Genomic DNA, 19,414 nt, shown 5'->3' with positions numbered 1-19,414 from the left:
AGTGCTCTTGACCTCAGACTGGGGTGATAGTTCATCTTTCAGCAGGACAACGACTCTAAGCACACAACCAAGATATCAAAGGAGTGGCTTCAGGACAACTCTGTGAAAGTCCTTTAGTGGCCCAGCCAGATACCAGACTTGAATCCAATTGAACATCGACACTTCCCATCCAACCTGATGGAGCTTGATGGTGCTGCAAAGAGGATTGGGCAGAACTGCCCAAAGATAGGTGTGCCAAGCTTGTGGCATCAAATTCAAAAAGACTTGAGGCTGCAATTGCTGCCAAAGGTGCATCAACAAAGTATTGAGCAAAGGTTGTGAATACTTATGTACATGTGATTTCTTAGTTGTTGGTTTTTTTTATTAAATTTGCAGAAATCGCAAAAAAACTTTTTACACATTGTCATTATGGGGTATTGTGTGTAGAATTTTGAGGACAAAAATTAATTCATCCCATTTGGAATAAGGCTGTAACATTACAAAATGTGGAAAAAGTGAACCGTTGTGAATACTTTCCGGATGCACTGTATGCAATTTGCTTGTAGGATCTCAAAGTCCCCATACAAATAGGTTTTTGAGAGCATTGTACAAAGAGAATTCCCTTTTATCTCCTCAGGGTCTTTGTTGGTGATCCAACTCTTCAATTATAATACCAGCAGGACACCTCAGTGTGTGGCAAGTTTAAAAAGAAGAAAAACAGGAGGTGCATTATCATTTTATTTTAAATTAGAATAAAAAAACATGCATGACACTGGCATAAATTCAAATAGCACATCAAATAAATTTGTGTAAGTCCGAAATGCAGAGAAACAAATGAACCGATAAAGATGAAATGCAGCCCAAGGGTGGCTCCCATAATACAGACTATCCAACGCACAGCTCCTGAGACGCAGCACATTTGAAGTTGAACCTAGGCTGCAATTTATCTTGCCAGGTTACATACATGTGTTGAGGCCTGTTTAATCTGCTCATTTGTTATGGGCCTGATTGAAAGCTGCATGCAATGGCGATGTACACATTTTTGGCTGATTATGTGCAACTGTACATTTGCATATATTTTTTTCCCAATGGCACATGAATTACACAGAGTGTACGCACAAAGGTGCAGTAGCAATCGGGTCAGACAGAAAGGTAGTAGCAAAGTGATAACAATTCTGGATGGTGACTGGGAGATAGCTAGTAGTGCATGAAAAAATGGTCCGTAGGGTGTGTGTATTATGAAATTGTTGCCGACATGTCAATGCAACAGGGTGCATTCAAAAATGCACAACTGCAAATATAAAATACCATGGTCAGTCGGAGAAACTACCCCTGCCAAATGCCAATCTGTATTACAGTGTGCGTTGGCGTTAAAAGTGGGCATATCAGTCCTTGCACATTCAGCCGCACGGATGTACACAGGGGAAGGAGTTTGAAGGCAGACGGGCGATCACCAGTAGACCCTGCTGCAAGTACTTTTTGTGCAGCTCTGAATCAGGCCCTATGTGTGTGTGCTTCTCTTTTTATTTATTTGCTTATCTGGAGGAGTGTTGGTATTATCGTGTTATGTTTTTTATCTTGATATTTTCTCTCTATGCCTTGTCTATAACAACATGTTTTTATATTTTGTATGAGTTCCCACTAAAAAAACTACAATTCCAGGGATTGAATAAACCACATCCCAGTATCATTCTTTCCGCATATGTATGCATGTAAATGTGTGTTTTATATACATAAATACCTGTATGTGTGTATATATATATATATATATATATATACGTGTGTGTATATATATATATATATATATATATATATATATATGTGTGTATATATATATATATATATATATATGGAGCAAAGGGTCCGGCTCCCCCTCATGGAGTATAACAGCGTGGGGTGCCCGCACAAAGGAAATTTCAAAGTATAGAGAGAGGTGCAGCACTCCTGGCGTCTTAGTAAAAGATAAACTCTTAGACAGCATGCAAAAAAAGGCAACGTTTCAATGCCGTTTATTGTGGCCTAACGAAAGTTTATCTCTTACTAAGACGCCAGGAGTGCTGCACCTCTCTCTATACATATATATATATATATATATATATATTTATAATATGTGTCTTTGTATTGCCATAATGTGGTGATTTCTTGTGGTAGTATCTGCCATTGTGGCAATATATATCTGTTTACAAAATTGTAAGTTTTTAAGCCTCACTCATTTTATATGTGCAGGAGTCCACACCACAACTGCTGGGAGACCATTTAATGGATCAGTGTTTTTTTGTCTCATGTTACCTTTCAGTCTTCCTTATTCCAATCCTTATATTTTTGCATTTGTCAACTCTTTTAACACCATTGATACATTTTAATGAGTCTATCACATCACCTGTTCCCACTCTCCTCCAAGCTGTAAATATTCAGCTCTTGAAGTCTTTGTAGATAAGTGGCCTCATTTATCAACGAGTTTTATTTTTCACATCGAGTGATAAAACTTGTTGCGTATGATAATGGTGCTCCAGCCAATCAGCTTCTAACTGCCATCTGTTTAAAAATTAACAGTTAGGAGCTGATTGGCTTGAAGTTGAACACCATTTATCATACGCAACATGTTTTATGACTCATTGTGAATGATCAAATCATTGATAAATGAGGCCCCTTGGGAAAGAATCCCACACAACATTTTATAGATGTGTCCCCATATACCTAGAATCGATATATGCCATATGGTTCGAGAAGAGTAGTTTACCATTTCTTTCTTTAAATGTTGAGTATTATACTCATCACAGGATCAGCAAATAGCCACACACTGTGTACTACAGACTTAAACTGCACAGGAATTGATTTTACACACGTACAAAGTTGCAGATTAACCACAATGGAACTTGGTCTAAAGAAAGCAGAGGCTATATGCAACTGAGCCCTTTTTGCACAGATTCAGGGCTGATCGCAGATTCCCGATTATTGGGAATCTGTGCATGCGCAGGACGCATTTTGCGGGTGTGCAGAATGGATCCTGCGTAGTCGCACGCAGCCTCTTCTGTGCCTCTGCCTGATTGAGGCATTTAAGAGGTGGCTGGCGTTCAAGGAAACAGTGCCATGTACACCCCATTTTCTGAGAGCTGAGGCTTACAATACTGGCTGGTGGCCTAGCACCATCCACCATCGCGACCATTGACCACTGATGGTTGCAATGGTGATCCCAGACTGTGACCTCCGTCACAGTGCTGGTATAGCAAATGCAGCAGGGTGGTGTCATATAGAATAATAGCAAGGATGGAATTTCAAAGCTGCCTGCGTGCATACATCATATCTATAGCCTGCGTGCAGCTTTGCAATTGTGATCCTTGCTGAATCATTCCCTGTGTCGCACACAGATGTACAAAATTTGCAAATCACAGTGGTCTGTGTACACTAGCAATACAGTTTTGTCACTACCAGAAGTTTTTTTTGTGCTCATTAGACACACATTGTGAGCTATTTGGGGCGACATGAGTAACAGTGCATGAGGACACATCTGTAGTAGCAGAGCCGTAACTAGACTTTTTGGTGCCCTGTGCCAGAGAGAGCATTGGCGCCCCCCTACCAATTTTTAAATAGGGACATAAGATAGTGCACCTGAAAAAGGGCCATGGCCTCATGGGGAACAGCCAGGGAAGAGATAGGAGAGGCCAGGAGATGCTGGGTATAAAAGAAGAGGAAGCTACAAGTGAAAATGATAATAAACAGGAAAATTGACAGGCCCAAACAGCACCCCCTGCCCTGTGGTGCCCTGTGCCATGGCACTGGTCGCACTACCCTAGTTACGGCCCTGTGTAGTAGCCTGTCTCAGATTTATTTCTGTTTAATCCTGCATTTTTGGATATAAGGTCTTCAGTATTCAAGAGGACGTCTTACCATTGACCCAAGACCGCACTCTTTTCTGCTACCCAATTCTATGCAACAAAGCATTCTACTAGTTTTCCCATTACCTAACTACACTGCTTATTTACCTTTCTTCATCTGAAACTGTAACTGAAAGGTCAATTTTCTTTGTTTTTTTTATGATACATCACAGTTCATGGTGTTTTACCTTTTACATGTATTAAGAAAAGCCGATTTCTTTCCATGATAAATGGACACGTGCTAATGATGCTGAGTGGAATTTACTGTGAAAAAAAAATTAAGCCTGTTTTATTATTTGCAGGTGTCCAACCTATACCTGTATGACAGTGTACTGATGTTGGCAAATGCTTTCCATAGAAAATTAGAAGACAGAAAGTGGCACAGTATGGCAAGTTTGAATTGCATGAGAAAATCGACAAAACCCTGGAATGGTGGAAGATCCATGTTAGACACTATAAAAAAGGTAAATATATTAATGTTGACCAATGTCTTATATTTGTTTTGCAAAGAATAAGTAGAAATTAATTATTCTATAATAAAATTCATTGATCACAGTCATTGACCTAAAAAAACCCTTTCCATTAATACATCTGATATCTTAACATTCATGTCAATTGGTCTATAAAAATAAAATCGATACTGTAAAGTAGATCAGGAATCTTTGATGAGTAGACAGAAAATCAGTTCTCTATTAGGTTCCCTAACACATATTTCTATTTCAGCATGTCCTTAAAATAAATTATACTGTAGTATTGTATTTCTTTCTGCCACCTCCTGTTTTGTTCAATTTCTTCCCTGCTTACAGTATATTGACACACAGGGAAATTATGATATGGTGCCCTGCGTTGTGCATATGCCATTGGCACTTGCCACACATTTGATTTTTAACTACATGTCAAATGTACATTATGCAGCATGCCAAGTAACAAATTTATGTAGCTATGTAACTGAGGCTGATTTGGTCCTCTCGTACACACCTCTAACCTGACCCTGGGTCACAGCATACTTTTTCCCTTGGCCCTCATTTACTTTTGTCACAAATGCCACCCCACTCTCCTCTTGTCCCATATGCCTTCCCTCTCTCCTCATCCCAAATATTTGATGTGCTTTTTAAGTGTTTGTTTCCTCATTGGAACTTCTGGTAACCTGTCAGAATAGCATTTCTACATGCGCACCCACCTGGCTTCATGTGGTATCAATAACAATACAAGTTAGCATTGCACATTAACAAAACTCCCAAGGTCCCTGGCTAATGCAGGCATCTTTAATTAAATGCCTGATACCCAGCGTTTGCCACAGTACCCAAAATCATCCTTCCCATTGTCACTGCAGAAGTATAACTGTGAATAGGGTGGATGATTCCTGGGGAGGGTCCAGAAACCAGGAAGAACCATATAATGTCAGGGCAAACCCCAATAAACCTAGGTCAGGCCACAGTACCCGTATCGTGGAAGCTAGTTGACAAAAATAATAAAAGCAAAAAAGCAGGAGGATAAGAACAAAAATATTTTTTTAAGTTACCCCTTTTACTATGAAGTCTATTTTGGCACTTTTCACATTCCAAAGTCAATATCAGTGATTATTTATGCCATACTCACACAAATAATAATTTTTTGTATTGAGAAATGGGGGATGCACTCAGCTTAAATACTGTGAGAGTGTGTGTAAATGCAGACACTGCATACTGATATTGTCTGTAAAGGTGTTGCTTGTATACAATGATAAATTGAAAAGTGCATTAAAACCTATGTTGCAATGTGTACTGAGTATGGAGATCTTTAGGAGGCATGGGTTCCCAATCATCTTCTCACCCGTGTAGGTACGACAATCTTTGAGTTATTGTCTTTCTTTATGGTATTGATCTTGTCATTAACTATACGTTCTCCTAATGTTAATGGTATGCTATGTACACTTATGGTGAGGGATGTAAATTTGTGAGTAATACATATTATGTGGCACCCCGCACCTATACTCACCAAATTCTGCAGTAGCGTCTGGCACTTCTGATGTAACTTCTCTTATCCAAAGTGAAAGTCAATCACTGGAGTGCTTCTTGTGGCAACTCTCTTTACCTGATAGAAACGCTAGATAAAGGCAGTGACTGCTTTTCCTTGTGCTGCATACTAGGTTGTAGCAGCACTATATGGAATAGTTGCTTAGCTAGGTACAATTGCCAGTGTCCTATAAGAATTAACCTGCCGATGTATTTTATTCTTTCCTTTTTAAGCCATTTGAAAGTTGATGGACAATTTGGTAAGAGGGGCGACTCTGTACTCTGGTCAGCTGTAGAGATGTGATCACGGATCAATATCGCTACATGTTTTCCAGTTGCTATGGATCTGTCAGAGTGCACTACCTCAAGTACATCCACATATCTCCGCTCTGCACATCAAACAAATGAGATACTCGTCCCAGACAATTACAAAAAGCCAGTTCCAAACTAGAGCAACTGGACTTTAGAACTAGAAGCGTACCTTGTCAGTCAAGGCAAGATAAAGCTGTTCTATAATAGTATTTACTTTCTTTGCCGCAAGCTTCATTGGCTAAATCCTTAAGTCTAAATCATAATACTGGGATTGCCATAGGCTGTTTACCCTCACTGACCATTGGAGAGCATAACCAGAGATAACTACACAATGTAGACAAAAGTAATTAGACACTGACAACAAATAGTTTGAGATTTTATTGACATCATTACTTTTTAGGTCCACCTTGTGCACTGCAGAAACCATTCTTGGCAAACTGTCTACAAGTTCCTGCTCAAAAGCAGGCAATATGTTTTGCCATTCTGTCTTATGTCCAGCAACCAACTGTGACACTGAAGATGGTCGAGTCACCCTAGAATACACCCGTGGCTCCAATTTGTCCCAGAGGGTCTCAATGGGGTTAAGATCTAGACTCTGAGCTGGCCAGTCCATATGGGTTACCAAATTTTCTGCATATCAGTCAAGCATTGCCCTGGAAACATGACAGATGGAATTGTCATCATGATAAAAAACACTCATTGTTTCCATAGAACTGCAACCACCACATTAGTAGCCATTTGGAACTCATTTGCAATGGTATGCATGGTATGCATTTCACTTGCGCTGGGGTGTCCAATCACTATTGTCTGCATAATGTATGAATGACACCTGCATCAAATCAGCGCTCAGAGGGCTGCTCGCAGCTTTTCACCTACAAACAGTACAATGTAAACAGAAATATTGTCATACCGAGGTAAATAGCTAAACAAAAATGCTTAGTTAATTAAAGTTTATTTTACAGAAAATCACCTCACCAACAGTGCTAAAGTGCTTTTATGAAGTGTTAAAACAATCACATTACAACAGTTGAACATCACACAGTTAATACCATACATTACGTATGATACCTGTTTTCTTAAAGCCAACCCTGGCGTATCCACTTTCAGCACATTCTGATTTATTGGAACTCCTTTCCTGCTGGCATGGCATATTATACAGACCAGCATCAATGTCATCACATATTTAGTTCACACATCTAGAGAACCTGCAGGGAACAAAGAGAAATATGAGCTCTGGCTTTCGCATGCTTTCTCTGTGGCTTCTGATTCTTATAACCCAGCAGGATATATATCCCCTAGCCAGTTTGGTCTTCAAGATGCCACTCTCCAGTTCCTGGGCAAAGACTTTTATTAAGTCCCTGACTCCTCAATTAAATGATGGCATGGGCACCAGCCATCTCCATATCAGACCTCCTGCCAGTGGTAGGTACATGATGTCTGCAGACAATGATTTCCCATAATGGATAGCAATAAAGGAGCCTATTTACTGGATATATAATCTGAAGATTACATCTTCCCTGTATTAACCCATTTGTTGCTTTCTCCCAAGCTCTGGGTTCACTGGGCACTCTTTGGAGGGTATACTTTTGTTACCATTAGTTACATGAAGGCACTATTAGTGCATCTCTTTAAATGTGACTAATACCCACCTCTCCTTGAAAATGGGAAAGTGCTGAATATCTAAAAGATCAAAAGTATCTTACCTACAGTCCATTAAAGCTGAAAACAAGGTGCAACAGTTTGGCAAGTTTTAACCCCACATTACCCTACAGTTTGCCATAACACTATCATTTTAGCACACATGCAGATCACATGTAAACACTGAAAGCAAAATGTAAAGTAATAATTTCTCTAAACTCACATTCTAATACCTAGAAGTCCTATAATACCTTATCTAACTTTTGTAATGTTTTCAGTCTTGATGCCACTCATTCACTTGTGACATTTATCATAATAATAATCCCTATGCTGTCACATTGAAAACCCTAATCATTCATTTTTGTCATTTACTATGTTTAATTTAAACAATTATTGCAATGGTAATGTAACAAAAACTGATTTATTTTCTTAAATATGCCCATCAGGTTATTTCATCTAAAATCTGTTTTTGGTTGTCATGGTAGTAGTTCCTTTTACACACAATAGTTTATGCTCTTATCCTGTTTTTATGGCTCTACAATAGTGCTTTGCTAATTAAATTATGTTTTCACAGAAATGATGGAAGCAAGGCCACAGTTCATAAACTTTGTTTTGCAGATAATTACATTTCAATATGCCAAAAATGCTGCCTGTAATTTTTATTGTAAATCCTATTTCTTCAGGGTCGCATAACAGGATTAACCGGGACTATGGAGTTCAGGGAGGATGGCTCCAATCCTCATGTACAGTTTGAAATTCTTGGAACCAGTTACAGCGAGACATTTGGCAAAGATGTGCGGCGGGTAAATACCATATTATATTATCTTTACTTAAAAGTAGGTTTCAGTGTAATTTAAGAAGCATTTCTGGAAGCTACAATCTGTAATCACACTTAGCGAAAAACGATTCAAACCCTGGAAAGTTACTGAACAAGCATCATCTCTCATAACAGAAAAAGAATAAAAATACAGCCTAGACATTGATAGATTTGAAAACACTGATTCGCTTGTTGCTATTTTTTCTCTCTCAAAGTGTTTGCAAGATTAGGCTACCACACAAAGAATTGTAACATTTTAATCAAAACTTGATTGATTATTATGAAAAGATCAATATTTGGCATTATCTAGACCGTAACAAATGTAATGACACTTAAGAGAAAATAATACATTTTTATAAATCACAAGAGAGACCAGTAATCCAATAGAACAACTAAGACAAACTGCACAAGCTTCCCTACCATGCTGATAGTTTAGCCAATGACCTAAAACATGTTGTAACAGTCACCACCCTCCTGGATGTCTGTTATGCTTCATTACGCTTAGATGGTTTAGGACCTGTAGAGTTTGCAATAATTGAGTGTGCATAATAGTGCACGTTCCATTGATTAATAGGAGAACATTTTCATGCGCACTGTCACTATGACCACATGGGTGACTTGTGCCCCAATGAGCACCCTGTGCATCATACCAACACACGCAGACTTTCATCTGCACATTCATATTTTGTATTATCAACTCTCCTAAAGGCCTTATTTAAAATACAATTTCAATATCATGTAAAAGGAGTTTGTAAATTTCAGAATAGTGTGCACTCAGTAGCAGGGCTTTCCCAACGTTTCTGTATTATTAGAAACATATTTATTAATAATAAAATATTGGCAAAGTGGTATGATCTGGAAATTGTTCTGTTCATAACTGAATGTCATCACTTCTCAGGGGCGTAGCTACCATGGGAGCAGGGGGTGCAGTTACTATGGGATCTGCAGGACCTCCGAGGTCCACCTCCTCCCTTCACCCACTTTTAATGGAGTGAGTTCTGGATGTTGCCTGGATGATCCCTCCTGTGAACTGCTTATAAGTCACAGGAACACTTTAGCCTGTGACTAGGAAGCAGTTTCTTGTTGGTTGTGTGTATCTGGATTTTTGGGCCATAACTATTTCATTTGTACTGATCCCTGCTATTCATAATGGCAGCCCTGCTCAGTAGACACTACAGTATACATATGGTCTTTTTTAGTTGGAATTTATCACATAAATTACATGTGTTTTATTCTAAGATGGCTTTTTATACAGTATATAGATTTGGAAACCATATTAATATTTTTCTTTGCTTCTACTTCTATATACTTGAAAATAATTTGGTTATATTAATTCCCAGAACATCAGCGGAGACAAAAACATATATTTTAGTACATAGAGTATAACTTTATCCCTCCTCTTTTTCTTCTGCAGTGACTTAAGGGGTCAATATAAATCTCATAGACAAAGTGAGTGATTCCAAACCATCCAGCACTAATTATCAGCAGGTGTCATCTTGTAATCATTCCACATGGCTGTTATATAAAACAACACATGGAACTCTGAATATTTTTTGGAAAGACATCAATATTTGTTGTATATCAAGCAACAATGTGTCCAGAAGCATATGATAACTTCTCTGATGCTTGCAACAGTCTGTAGATAGAAACAATAGAACAGATTTCAAAATAGACACTTTGTTTACAATCCTTGTAAACCATTTATACACTTTTAGTTAAAATGAGAAACAGTCACAGTTAGTGAATTGTGATCTAACAACATGGGAACATAGAAGCAAATACATTTCTGTGTTCGCAAACAGCATTGTATGTAAAAAAAAAAGTGCAAAATGTGCCATCGAAACAAGTGTCCAAATAGACTGTAGATATAAGGATGACTGGCGGCACTCAAATAATTCACAGGAGACGGTAACTGATAGTTACCAACGTTTCAAACTTATCTACATTTTCCCGAGGGTGCATACATAAAGTACAAACTTACCAGTATAAATATCTGTCACCAAGATCGTCAATGGCACCAACTTCCGAGATCCCACGGTGCACAGTGACATCACGGAGGCCCTACCATATGAACTGAAACAAATAAAAAGTGTTTGGCTGGTGGCAGTCATGGAGACCATACACTGAAGCCTTTGGCACACAGGTATGCCGTAAATGTCTATAATGCAATTAATACTAGCATAGCCAATATGCTTTTTCTTTATGCTATGACCGTACTCTGTGCTGTCCCTCATTCATTATTGTTCACAGCGCTAGTATTAAGTGCAGCCACTTATGGCACAGCTGTGTGTCAGAGGCTAATGTGTATGGTCTCCTTGAACTTCCTATTTCTTTTGGTTTGTGTGGTGTGGCCTCTGTGATGCAGAGTTTCGTGGGACCTATGACATTACTGTGCACTGCAGTGCAGGGTCTCAGGACCTGGCACCATGGACGTTCTTGGTGACAGGTATTTTTGTATTATATGTATGTACCATGAGGAAAATGTTGATATAAACATTTAAATGTTTGTAACTATCCACTACGGTCTCCTGTGATTGCATTGAGTTCCACCGATCATCCTTACATATTTTACTGGGTCCTGTTTGGATCCCAGTTTGAAGGGCACCTGCATTGTGCTGTTTACATTGTATATAAGGAGTGCTGCTTTCACATCTGATTAAGAACACAACTTTTCTGATGTGTATATGAAAGAATTTGAATTCACTCACATACTGTAACTTACTGTAGCTCAGGGCTTGACAAATTTTTCTAAAATCTAGGAGTCAGGATGAAATTGTAGGAGCCAGACCACCGCTCCCCCAAATAAATTACAAGAGTGAATGAGGAGCACAGCTCTATGTGTTATGCAACTGTTATACACACTATACTAGTCCACAAAATGGTCACAGTTGAATGGATACAGTAAAATCGAGGCTTCCTCACTGCTCTGCACAGCTCCCCTGCTCCATCCTCCAGTAATAACGGACCACATTTCACATAAAATAATGATGCCAGAAAGTACAACAAAACCCCTCTCCCCTCATGGTCACACCACTATCCCTCTGAAGCTGCTCCGCAATCCCTGGCCACGCATAGACCCTACTACCGGAGAGCTCTATACAGCCGGAGATGGGAAACAATAGATAGCCAGAACGTACAGGAGGATCAGACAACAGGGATAACAGCAGGCCAGGATGGAGAGGAGTTGTCAGCACAGGCCGGGACAGACACGGACACAGGCACAGCAGTCACCGCAGGCAACACTCAGCACATGCACTCCTGTGCATGATATGAACACCGCAATACTATAGGCACGTATCTCCACCAGAGCTGATGAGGATCTGCTTCCTCCCTCACTGCAATATCTGGTAGCCAGGCAGCAAAATCTGGAAGTCTTGGCGACCTGGCCCCTGGGATTTGTCGAGCCCAGCTGTAGCTGACCATTTTATATATATATACTGCACACTTATTGTTTGAGATTCTTATTTGCATCTACAGTACTGCTCCTATTTGTGTAAAACAAGGGAGATATAGGTCAAAATGTAAGTCTCCAATTTACTGGTCCCAGCACGATTCCAGCGAGAAAGCTGCTAGATATTAAAGGCAAAAACTATTTTTTTTTCTCATAAAGCAAATTGTCTCTTTATATCTAGCTCTTTTACCAGAACTGGAGCAGGACAAGCAAATCAGAGCCTTTTACATTTGGGTCATAAGCTCTTTTGAACAACATATTCCCACCAAACAAATTAGTAGATGCAAAAATTACCCTTTTATTCTGTTATGTGGTAGAATTAGATTTATAACAATTTCTCTCTTTGCAATCTGAGAAATAAGATATGTTCTTAAATACTTATAATAGTGCTTAATAGCTTTACAGAATGTTAGATTTTAAATATTATTTTACAATGTAAGACTACATTTTGAATTGTTTAGTAACATTTAAAGGCAGTCACTGCCTTAACAGTAGCAGAAATATATTTCACAGATGAAAAAATATGCTTTTCCTGCAATATAGAGCCATTGATTTGCTTGCTGAACTTGTTAGAAAAAAATTCATTTTGCTCACCCTGTGGTAATAATAAAATGATTCTCACCGGGAGACAAGACAGCATTGTCTATTTGTATTTGGTAAATAGCACATACTGAGAATTTTATAGGCAATACAATGCGTCTTAATGAAAATAGGAGAGGCTACTATTTTAGAACACTGTTACTGAATAACTTTACTGACTGTTTTTATAGAGGAAATTGGCTGTTACGCCCTACTTACTCAATTGAAGCCTTTTATTTCCCTGATCTGACATAAATGTCTATATTTTGACATTGTTATTAGAAATAAGCACATTACCAAGGTGATATTGTTCCTACATACGGTAATGCTTGGACAATTCCTATCCAATCTAGAACACAAATCTTATTTAAACCTTGGATTTGTAATGTTTTAAACATATTTCTCTTTGTGAAGCTTTAAATGTGCACCCAGCTATAACAATAGCATATGAAAACTTCTCCTGAAATATTTTCCATCTTAATGGAAAGAAGAAAGAAAAAAGTTATAAATATTTGAATTTGCGCATTATTATTTAATTCCCATAGACATTAGGGCTAAAAGCCCGAAATTATAATTTTTCACTTGAAAAGCAGGATTGTTATTTAATCAAAAACAAGGTGCTATCATGTTGGAAAATTTGCTTTAACCTGACAGCATACATCATGTATTCATGTGGAATGCACTGAAAACTCATGTACCGTCTGTCAAGGACCATAACAAGGTGCAGAATGAATATTAATGGTAGTTATTACTCCAGTATTTCATAAAAGCAACACTGTGGCAAATGATTTTAGACTATTTCCCCTGCTGAAAAATGTCCAGGTTGTTTAGAAAACTCGACAATGCGTGTAAAGACTAGATGAGGAAATTCAGTCTTTTAAATAGGTATTATACTGATTTTTTTTTTAAACCATATATATTTTGTATTTTAAGGGTTATGTTGTGTGTTTGCTAAGCAATAAATATTCTCATGTTTTCCTTAGTGACCTGGCCACAGAATAAAAGTTCTCATTTGCTATTTGTGCATTATATTCCATTCTAACAGCATACAGTATATAGCCGTACACCAACCACTTATGCTCATAAAAACCATGCAGGTGTTCTTGTACACAGGGTATACTTTACTTTATAATATAATTTGATTTAGTATTTTCTGTTGAAAATAAATAAAATAAGGTCAATAACTAAGGCTTATTTTGTCTCTGACTTTTAAAATAAATAATCTGTAAATAACTGATAGAATTTGTGTCATTTAAAGTGACAATTAATTTGCTGTCACTGCTTTATATAGCATCCGAACCACTGATGATCAATATGGGAGTGGTGCTCTATTAGAGGTAGGCTGTCTAGTGTCACAAGTGGCAGCAGTTTACCTAGGGAGGGCTGCATGCTCCCAAAAAAAACAGGTATAAGGAAGAGGGGGTAGCTAATTGCACTCAGGTGACTCAATGGGTTGGGTATGATATCCCGGCTTTTGGGATGCCACTAGTCAGAATACAGACACCCATATGACGCAGTGGTGAGTAGTTTTCTAACCTCTACCCTAAACTTAACGCTCCCCCCTAGTGCTTAAATCTTACCTCCCCCTCCCCGCACCCTAAACCTAACACCCCCTCCCTATTGCCTAAACCTAACCTCCCCCCTAGTTCTTATACCTAACCTCCCCCTCCCTGCACCATATTCCTAACCCTCCCTCCCCGGTGCCTAACCCTCCCCCCTAGTGCCTAACCCTAACTCCGCTAGCTAATGCTACCCTCCCCCTGCACCCCGATACCGATTCACAAAGTGAGTGACGGCTATTCAGCGTTTGGGTGGGATAATGGGAGGTGGTCACATCAATGCAGGTGTGTTTTACTGTTTAAATTCAGTTACATGGGTGTACATAAATTAGCCATTGCAATTACATATGCAGCATGAGAGCTCTCTGCATGTCAGGATCTGCAGTATTTGCGGCTAGTCAGACCTGCCACAAGGCCAAGATGGCTGCGTCAATGGCACATTTTCTAAAGACTTCTCCTGAGTTTCTGACTCTGCGCATGGGCCACAGCCAGACAAAGGCTGCTGGAGAGGAATCATAACAAAATGCCTCCATTGGCATAAAGCTATATTCACATCTGAAGAATGCCTAAACCAATAGGGTTAAATAGTTTAGTACATATGGGTCAGACCGTAGTTCCCATTATAAATAGCATCTATCAGGAGATTTCTGTAAAAACCTCTGCAAAGGCTGTTAGTACATATCAACAATACATAGAATTATGTACATAATTTTATGGAAATAAAATGACTTGATAAATAGGCCCCACATAGTATTGTTAGGGCATTTTTCCATGGCTAGCAAGGTATCCTCAGAATGCAATGTTTAGTCAATTAAGATCAGTAGCATCTCCAGAGGTGGGGCTGCAGCACAGTATAAAATTCAAAAAGGGGAGCCACACCAACTGCCTCCACAAATGCTGCCAAACATCTCAGGCCGGGACTCACTGGCAGTTGATGTGACTCCCCTATTTGAATTTTGGACTGTGCTACAGCCCCACCACTGATTAACATTATATATCAGCTGCTAATTATTTATTTGTGTCAACTGAGCCCAATTATCTACCCCTCTTTCATGTATATATTTTTAATAGACATGAGCAAAACAATGCAACAATATTTGATTTACTTTTGCCATGTCCAAGATCATAAGTGAATTTTAAGAAAATGTAGGTTGTTAATGTTCAAGAACCAAATGGAATACAAATAAAACATAGTGTAGTAACAGATTTTGATAAATACCACCTTGACCTAAGCACACATTAATATTTTTAGGGTTCCTTCACAGACTAGTGACAACTAGCTACATTGCTGCAAGCAGAGTCAAGGTCAGGAACAGAGTTACCGGGTCTAGGATGATTCTTCACAAATTCGGTGCTCAAGACACACTAACAGTCCAGGATTTAAGGATATCCATTCTTGAGCACAGATTATTAAATATAAATGACTTAGGTACTAATTAAATCATCTATTCTCAAGCATGAATATTCTTAAAAACTGGATGGTTAGTGTGCCGTGTGGACTGAGTTTGAGGTGTACTGGTCTAGGAGAGTTATGAAAGTGATACTTAGGTGGAGATGTATCAAGTCTTCTAAAGTGTGGAGTAGTTGTTCATAGCAACTAATCAGCTCCTACATATCTTTTTTATAGATTGTACTTGATAAATGCTAGCTAGGAGCTGATTGGTTGCTTGCTATAGGCAACTCCACTTGTCCAATTTTCCATTTTTTAGAGGGCTTGATACATCTCCAACTTAAAGTAGTTTCTTGGACCATAGTATAGTAAGTTATTAGCGATTGGTTGCTCCACCTAAAATCATACTCTACCAATGTGCTAGGCCCAGAATCCCCTCCAAAATAGGGTCTCCATGAACTAAAATTTGCTTGGCTCTCCTGCCACACTTCAGCCACAAAGCACAGTTACTAGTCAAGAAGACTAGTAGGAAGTCACAAGCTCCCTCCTATTGGTCAGCACAATCTCTTCCTCTACTCATAGGCAGTGTGTTCAGCACAGCAAGGAAACCCTGACCTGCTGTCACTGGGTCATCCACATTCTTCCACATCCCACATCTATAAGTTTTGCAGACCTTGTCCATTCTTTGGTAAAGCTGTCATAAAAGAGAAACCATTGTGTGTGTGTACATCATATGCCTACTATTGCATTTAAGTGTGATTGCAATACAAAAAGATCACTAACCACAAAAAAGTATCCTAACTGTGTTATGCAATCATATGCCTTTTTGTAATGGCTGCTTCTGTATGTGAACAAAAATCTGCCCCAAACTTCATTAGAAAATGAATATATGAAATTGTAAAATGCTGAAAAATGACTAGCCATTTCACAAAGATGCAGCAAAACAGGCCCAAACCATGATATCACCACCACTGTGTTTCACAGATGGTATGAGGTGTTTATGCTGGAATGCAGTGTTCTCCTTTCTCCAAACATAACGCTTCTCATTTAAACCAAAATGCTCTATTTTGGACTCATTTGTCCACAAAACATTGTTCCAATAGTCTTCTGGCTTGTCCAGGTGATCTTTAGCTAACTGCAAACTACAGCAATGATCTTTTTGGAGAGCAGCAGCTTTGTATTTGCAATCCTGGCATGTACACCATTGTTGTTCATTGTCCACCTGATGGTGGACACATGAACATTAACATTAGTTAATGTGAGAAAGGCCTTCAGTTTATTAGAGGTTACCGTGGGTTCCTGTGTGATGTTGCAAACTATTAGATGCCTTGCTCTTGGTGTGATCTTTGTTGGTCGACCACTCCTGGGGAGGTTAACTAATAATGGTCTGGAATTTCCTCCGTTTGTACATAATCTGTCTGTTGATTGGTGGAGTCCAAACTCTTTAGAGATGGTTTGTAATATTTTGCAGCCTGATGGGCATGAACAACTCTTCTAATGAGGTCCTCAGAAATCTCCTTTGTTCATGGCATGATACGTTTCCACAAACATCTGTTGTGAACATCAGACATTGATAGATCCCTTTTCTTTTAAAAAGACAGGTTTTCCACTCAAACCTGATTGTCACCCCATAGATTGAAAATACCTGACTCTAATTTCACCGTTAAAATATCTGCTAAGCCTAAAGGTTCACATACTTTTGCAACTCACAGATATGTGAAATTGGATAATTTTCCTAAAAAAAAAATGAGCATGTCTTATTTTTTTGTCTCATTTGTTTGATTTGTTTCTTCTTTTAGGACCTCTGTAAAAATTTAAGGTAGTTTTAGTCCAAATTTCAGCAGAAATATAGTAAATTCTGAAGGACTCACAAACTTCCAAGCACCACTGTACTACAGGGAAAATTCACTGGGAAATCAGGAATGAGGTGCCTAATTCTCTGATCAGTTGTAAAATAGTTTTCCCTCTATAGTCATTCTGTATGTAATCTTACAGATGTGTAATCATACACCAAGCCTCAATACACCATCCGGCATGGGTGAGCCACACCAAGTAGTTTAGCATACTGACTTTTTCTTTAAATTTGCATCTTATTTTCACTGCAGACAGTGAAACATCACTCCAGAGACACAGGGCTGCCACATTAATCGGACAGGAATTCGTTTTAAATATATACAAAGTCTCAGATGAAGCGCAACGGAACTTGAAATGAAAGAAAGCCACAGTCGCTACATCGTAGCACTTTGTATACAGGTTCAGACTCATTTGCACAGAAATGTACTAGTGTTGCATATCAAATTAATCAGTGCAGTCTCATTAAGCAGTTTAGTCACATCTGATTGTTTAATTTGAGTGATTTAGATGCACATTAGAGCAAAAGAAACATTTGGTGCATGGGAACTGGTGCGCCAAGAAGGGCGGTTCCGCAGTGGACATCTGTAAGTTGGTTACTTTTGTTAAAATTCCCAAGGTATCAAACTAGTATGCTAAAGGGTATTGCTGTGAATGTTTTGTTACATAGTTTGTATTCTCTGCTCATCCCTGGCATTTGTTTATTAATATATCTTGGATTGCCTGTAATAAAATACAGACATAATAAATATTTTGATAGACACTTTTTTTTCTCTAGCTTGTTAAATATTGTGTCTGAGATTCAGTAAAATTAATGTTACTGGAAAAATCTTCATGTAGTATTTGATATTGATTTTTTTAGGTGCTTTATTGCTGCCTCAGAATGGAATTTATATTTTTGTGGTTTTAATAATAAGCCACCAAATTGTTTGTTTTATTTGTTTGAATGTTTACAAGTTGTGACAAGAGTGTAGTCAATAAAATAAAATGCTTTATTTGGATGTAAAAACTCACAGCTCAATCACTAGCTGCTAACAGTAAAACAATTTGTAATGGTTTTTGTAGTCTCATTTGCTTTTTCAAATTATACTACTGTACCTTTTATCATACAGCCATGGCCAAAAATATTGAGAATTACAGAAGTATTGGTTTTCACAAAGTTTTCTGCTTCAGTGTTTTTAGACCTTTTTGTCAGATGTTACTATGGTATACTGAAGTTAACTTACAAGCATTTCATAAGTGTCAAAGGCTTTTTTTTGACAATTACATTAAGTTTATGCAGAGAGTCAATATTTGCAGTGTTGACCCTTCTTTTTCAAGACCTCTGCAATTCACCCTTGCATGCTGTCAATCAACTTCTGGGCCACATACTGACAGCTGTCCATTCTTGCCTAATCAATGCTTGGAGTTTGTCAGAATTTGTGGGTTTTTGTTTGTCCACCCGACTCTTGAGAATTGACCACAAGTTCTCAATGGAATTAAGGTCTGGGGAGTTTCCTGGCCATGGACCAAACATTTTGAAGTTTTGTCCCCTGAGCCACTTAGTTATCACTTTTGCCTTATGGCAAGGTGTTTCATCATGCTGGAAAATACATTGTTTGTCACCAAACTGTTTTTGGATGGTTGGGAGAAGCTGCTCTTGGAGGATGTTTTGGTACCATTCTTTATTCATGGCTGTGTTCTTAGGCAAAATTGTGTGTGAGCCCACTCCCTTGGCTGAGAAGCAACCCCACATATGAATGGTCTCAGGATGCTTTACTGTTCGCAGGACACAGTACAAAGACTTTTGGAGGATGGCCTGGTGTCAAGAAGGGCAGCAAATAAGCCTCTTCTCACCAGGAAAAACATCAGGGACAGACTGATTTTCTTCAAAAGGTACAGGGATTGGACTGCTGACGACTGGGTTAAAGTTATTTTCTCTGAATGTCTGGGGCATCTGGAAAAACACTTATCCAGAGAAGGAAAGGTG

The 19,414-nt window shown here is 38.6% G+C and overlaps 1 protein-coding gene across 1 annotated transcript in view; it reads left to right on the top strand.

Moving 5' to 3' along the window:
* The window catches only part of GRID1 (glutamate ionotropic receptor delta type subunit 1), a 326,741-nt gene that overhangs the window by 126,499 nt on the left and 180,828 nt on the right, over positions 1 to 19,414 (top strand). The window contains exons 4-5 of the mRNA XM_088472239.1: positions 4,157 to 4,318; positions 8,482 to 8,601. Coding sequence (XP_088328365.1) covers positions 4,157 to 4,318; positions 8,482 to 8,601 — 282 coding nt within the window. The remainder of the gene's footprint in view (positions 1 to 4,156; positions 4,319 to 8,481; positions 8,602 to 19,414) is intronic.

This window comes from Taudactylus pleione, unplaced genomic scaffold, assembly GCF_031769625.1.
Source record: "Taudactylus pleione unplaced genomic scaffold, aTauple2 ptg000121l, whole genome shotgun sequence".
Lineage (NCBI taxonomy): Eukaryota > Metazoa > Chordata > Amphibia > Anura > Myobatrachidae > Taudactylus > Taudactylus pleione.
Note: the sequence above shows the minus strand (reverse complement) of the source record. Positions and strands in the feature narration are given on the sequence as shown.